At 32.5% G+C, this 6,000-nt stretch overlaps 1 protein-coding gene across 1 annotated transcript in view; it reads left to right on the top strand.

The window, feature by feature from the left end:
• Positions 449-6,000, top strand: part of BAZ2B (bromodomain adjacent to zinc finger domain 2B) — a 156,374-nt gene continuing 150,822 nt past the window's right edge. The window contains 1 exon segment of the mRNA XM_021074758.1: positions 449-3,431. Coding sequence (XP_020930417.1) covers positions 3,335-3,431 — 97 coding nt within the window. The 5' untranslated portion in view covers positions 449-3,334.

The following is a 6,000-nucleotide window of genomic DNA, read 5'->3' as shown; positions in this document are numbered from 1 at the left end:
TTTATTTTTGTATATGCTGTCAGGATCTTTTTAAGTCACTTTCTTGGACTGGATCTTCTGCAAAACATTTTGAAAGGGAATTTCTTACAATAACAAACTCGTAGGGATCTTTTAAAAAATAATTTACCTGCCATTAATACTAGCATATTGCAAATCATTCAAGTGGTAGAGAAAAATATATAGTGAAGAAGAATTCTCCCATCCTAGATTCCCTTTACCTAGAAGGAAACGGTTATCAGTTTCTTTCTTTCTTTTTTTTTTTTCCTTTTCTAGGGCCGCTCCCTTGGCATATGGAGTTTTCCCAGGCTAGGGGTTGAATCGGAGCTGTAGCCACCGGCCTATGCCAGGGCCACAGCAACACAGGATCCCAGCCGTGTCTGCAACCTACACCACAGCTCATGGCAACGCCGGATCGTTAACCCACTGAGCAAGGCCAGGGATGGAACCCGCAACCTCTTGGTTCCTAGTCGGATTCGTTAACCACTGCACCACAACGCGAACTCCTATTTTCTTAATCTGTCCTTCATCTACCTCAGTTACTATCCAGAAATGTCTCAGAAATTCCAGTTAATTATAGTTGTCTTTCTTAGTTAAGCAAAGATAAAGGTGTTTTTTTCTTGTTCTTTGGAACTGTTAGCATTTGTAGATGAAAAAAATAAATTAATCAGACATTTTTTCTCTTTTCATTCTTTTAACATTTGTATCCTTTTTGGATATTTCCAATTCTCATCAGTATTTAAATTCACAGACTCTACCTGCAGTTTAGTTGATCCATGTGTGTTAAATCTTGCTCACACCTTTCTTTAATATTATTTTATATCTTATGTCTTAGGATAACCTTTTCCTCACAGATAGCTCATTGCAAAGGAATACTTAATCCTCTGGATGGAAAAGAATACACCCTGAATAGATATTTATTGAGCAGTATGAAAATCAGTGCTTTACTCTTGGATAATTTTCTCATCATCAAATCTCTTGAGGTTTAAGTAAGACAAGAGTAAATCTTTAAAGATTTAACAGAAATCTGTAATATAGATTAACACACATTTAGAAATAGAACTAAGGAAGTGGTAAGGAGGGTTAGGAAAGGAAATGTGGAATTAAATTTTTAAGTATTTTAATGCAACGTGAAGGTTTTTGGTTTGCTTTGTGTGTGTGTGTGTTTTTCCATCAAGTTGGTAAAATTCTGATATTAACCTGAGGGCTACTTTAATTCAATCACATCTTTTTTCTAATAAGGAAACTATTATTTAGAGGTTTTGTCAGAGACTTCCTCCAGATCACAGCATGCTACCAGAGCACCTGACTGCCAGCCCACCTTTGTTTGGGGATGTAATTGTTTGACTTTTTAAGTTGTAGTTATAATGTGCCAAGCAGCAAAGGAAATTGATCTCTTTTTTATTTTAAACCATAATATACTTAATGATTTGAAATAACTATTTCTGAAAATGTAGGTAAAGAAAATTTTATAAATATAATCGTTTTTACTATAAACGTATTATATTTGGTGTGTAATTTTGTTTGCTGTCTAATAAGGTATTTTTGCCTCATCTCCTCTTTCTCTAAATCCCTTAACAGAAAAATTTTTATTTGTTGCTTGTTTTTTGTTTTTGTTTTGCTTCTTATTATTTCTGAAGTATTGTTTACCCAAATGTTCAGTTTCCTGGAAGTTAGTTTTTAAATAGTTATATAAAAGCCTTTGTCAGAACTTTGAGAAAATTATTGATTTATAAAGCACTCTTGGGCTTGCTAAAGCAAATGAATCTACAGAGTGACTGTTTTCTGATAGTCTTCCTAGTTATTGTTTTTCACTTGAGATTACTTTGTAAGGAAAAGTGAGGGGTCATCAAATCTGCTTTTGTGCTTTGAACTCCCACTGAGAACTTTTGGTATTGTTAGCAAAGATAAAGACAACCTTTAAGAAAACTCCTTGCAGGGAAATATCTAAATCTATTTTTACACTTAATTTCTGAATCCTCAGTCTGTTCTACAGTCGTGCTTTTAAAGGATTCATGCAGGTGAAACAGAGGGCACCTGATCATGTTTACATTTCGTAGCCAACATGTCTTGCCTTTCCTTATTTGCACCTGTTCAGGTTTATACCTAGCAGCTGTCAGTGTTCATAAACTTCATGATTACACAAAAAGGAACATTTGATATGCATGAATTTAAACACCATTATCATTAACAACTGATCATTGAATTTTTGGAGTATATAAAGTCATTATGCAGGGAAGAAGTTGTTTGTGGTAATTCTGACTTTTGTTGTTCTCAGAATTTTTATTCGTAAGTATCATCTCAGTAAAATACAGTGAATTTGTGCTATCCAGTATGAATGAGCATTATGGTATGCATCAATTTTGTACTATATCAGTTTAAAACAATTAGGACAAAATATAAAATAATATACTCTAGAGGCATGCTGATAAAGGTAGGTTGAATACAGTTTTATCATTTATTGCAGTGGCAATAAATCAGCTTGATATATCTTATTATAATAATTATATAGAATTGTTACTTAACAGAAAGTATTAGATAACCAAATTCCTAGCAGTATAGTTTTTAATTATTTAGACCACAATTCCTTAGATTTCCCTTGTGGCACAGCAGGTTAAGGATTCAGCATTGTTACTGCAGTGCCTTGGATTCTTGCTCTGGTGTGCGTTTGATCCCTGGCCCAGGAACTTCTATATATTGCGGCCATGGCCAAAAAAAAAAAAGTTCTCAACCTTAGCACTACTAACATTTTGGGCCAGTTGACTATCTCTGTCTGGAGGATGTCCTATGAATCGTAGGATGTTTAGCAACATCCTGCCTGGATTCTATCTATATAATACCAGCAGGCGCCCTCTCAGTTGTGACAATTAAAAATGCTCCCAGACATTGTCAGATATTTCCTAGTGAATGAGAAGGGTATTATAGCATCACCCCGCTTGAGAATTACTGCTGTAAAATGTGGGAAATATCTCAAATGGATCAAATAATTTATAATCCCTTCTTTATCTTCCACATATTTTTCTTCCATTCACACAACAATTTTTTTTTACTGTAGTGTTTATGTTAATTTTCAGTGGTAATAACCTTTTTTCTTTTTTTTAATCTTTACCCTTCCTGATTAATTTTGTAAATAAAGAATCCTGAAGTTATATATGAGAAAATATCTTCTCATAAACAACTTTAAAAGACTTGCCTGCTAATTGATATTTTTCCATAAGTGCTTTTGTTGTGGTTGGAGGGTTCATGTTATTGCTGTCTGTTCATTTTTTATCTTGTGGTGTCTGGCTTATTTTGGGCCACAAAGAATTGGTTGGTTGATGTTGCTTTGGAACCTGCAATGAAGGTGGTATTCTTAACACACAGATTCAGAATGAGATGCTCTTCCAGAAGTTCAAGTATCAGATCTGAATGTTCTGGTCATCCACCAATATCTGGTAATAGATGATTCTTGAATACCTGAACTCCCTTACTGAATGTATTTTTCTAAATGATCTAAATAAATGGATTTCTACCAACTTTTATGTAATATGCTTAAATAATAAATAATAACATGTGATCACAGAGTAAAAGTTTTCAACTGAAAATTAATATGTTAATTTTCATCTGTATTTTTGTTTCAGCTTATTTTGAAAGTTTTAAGGTAAAACACCTTACCATTTGTACTTATACCATTATGAGGCATTTATTTTAAATTCTTACCATAGTTTATCTGGCTAAAAAATGTAATAGAATGCCAAGCATATATATAAAACCTATAAATAGATATGACTCAGAAACATTTACTTGAATAATCTAAAAATACCTTTTGTTGCCACACATACACATAGGTAATTATACACACAAACAATCACTTAATTTAAAACAATTGCTGACAGTTATTGAATGCTAGGTATTCAGAACTTTGCATGCATTATCTCATTTAATCCTCCCGAAGTATTCATGAGAAAATTGAAAGTTCACTAAAGTTATATAATTTCTACAAGATCATAGCTAAAAAGCTTCAGATGCAGTTTTTGAAACCAGATAACTTCTGGTTGAGTCTTCTTGCTGAGACAATAAAATCTCTATCTTCATTTGTGTCTATGGCCATACCATCCTAAACATGTCCTATCTAATCCACCTGCATTGCTTCAAGACTTAGGTTTACACTTTTTGATCCCATAATCTTTGATGTGTGCGTGTGTGCGTGTGTGTGTGTGTGTAAAGAAAACAAAACCACAAGGTCTGGCATATAGTAAGTACTCAAAAAAATATATGTATGTGTGTGTATATATATGTTTTTTTTGAGTACTTACTATGTGCCATACTTTGTGTTTTTTGTTTTACTTTCTATTCTAAAATAATTTTACACTTCTAAATTACAATTCAAATACAGAGCATTCACCTATTTTTTTGTCCAGATTCCCCTAATTTTATTAATTTATATGACCTAGTATAATTATTAAAATTATAAAGATCAGAAAATTAACATTGGTTCAGTACTATTAACTATTAACTACCTATATCTTTTATATGAATTTTACCAGTTTTTCCATTAATGTTCCATTCTGCTCCAAAATCATTCTGATCCCACATTACATTTAGTTGTTGTAGTTCCTTAGTTTTCAACCTGTGGCGTTTCCTCAGTCTTTTCTTCCATGAACTTGACACTTGATGCATACCAGTCGTTTTGTATGTGCTCTCTCAGTTGGGGTTTGTCTAATGTTTTCTCATGGTTTGACTGAAGTTACGTGTTATTGAGGAGAATACCACAGAGGTGATGTACACTTCTGAGGGTATATGATATCTGTGTTTTTATAGCTTCTCCACTGTGAAGTTACTCTTTTGCCCTTTTTAATTAGTAAACATCTGAGAGGAAATATTTTGATACTATGCAAATACCTTGTTTTTCCTCAAATTTTCACCTACTGCTATAAGCATCCTCTTGATGCACACATGTATTTTAAACTTTCTTCTTTGAATGGTTCTTACAAGATGGCAAGCCAGTGATTGTTTTGTGGGTTATTCACAGATGTAAAGGCATTGCCTTCCTTTTAACTTTCAAGCTGATGGCTGGGATTCTAAGTATATTTGTGCTTAGCAGGTGAAAATAGTAAATAAAATTTGAATTCAATTGTATTTAGCTTGAAAAGAAAAAATTGAAAAGCCAATTCTTGTTAATTCAAGCATAAAACAATCTTCATTCTGGAGTTGCAAAGGCTAGAGTGGATTTGTTAAATTTCTTTCAAATGAAAAGAAGGATATGTATAAGATGAACATGGAGTAGTTGACCAAATTTTGAATTACTAGAACCAATAAATGCTTATTAAAACATGAGAAAAAAAATTTAACTTAAGGCAATTGTAGGAGGAGAATACTTAACATATAAGAATATTCAGCCACCTAAGAGATCATACTGGCTAAAAGTATATATCTAAGATTAAAACAGTTGAAATAATATGTGAATAATGTATAAGTAGAACTTCTAAGGAAAAGACTGCATAAGGAAGTTTGGTTTTTTTTTAAAGAGTAAAACATCTTCACACTTAAAATAGCAGCAAAAATAAAAGAGAAAATTGTACTTCACTGAACCTAAAAAAGGCCCCAACCTCATATCCTTAGCTCTAGTTCTAGTTTTTCTTATTGCTAGGTTTAAATTTTATTTTATCTTTAAACAGTGTTAAAATAAACTACCGGTACTTTATTTCTATGAAATAGAGTCTCAAAAGTAGATTGGGAAATCCAAGTATATTTTTAACTTTAATAAATATTTCCAGGAAGAGTAATCTCCAATGAGAAATACGTAGAGACTGTTCATTATGCTTTTGGGTTTTCCTTACTTTAGTCCTGAGTCAAGTTATATCAACAGAAAGAAATGTGTCGAGAGCTCATAACCTATTATCTATGAAAAACAAGTGACTTTTATTCATTAAGCTCTTATGTGCCAAGAACTCAGCTAAAGTCGTTATCTATATTACATCCCATTAATTTTGCCTGGACTACAAAGGCAAATTTTTTAAAAAC

Source organism: Sus scrofa, chromosome 15 (genome assembly GCF_000003025.6).
Source record: "Sus scrofa isolate TJ Tabasco breed Duroc chromosome 15, Sscrofa11.1, whole genome shotgun sequence".
NCBI classification, from domain to species: domain Eukaryota; kingdom Metazoa; phylum Chordata; class Mammalia; order Artiodactyla; family Suidae; genus Sus; species Sus scrofa.
Note: the sequence above shows the minus strand (reverse complement) of the source record. Positions and strands in the feature narration are given on the sequence as shown.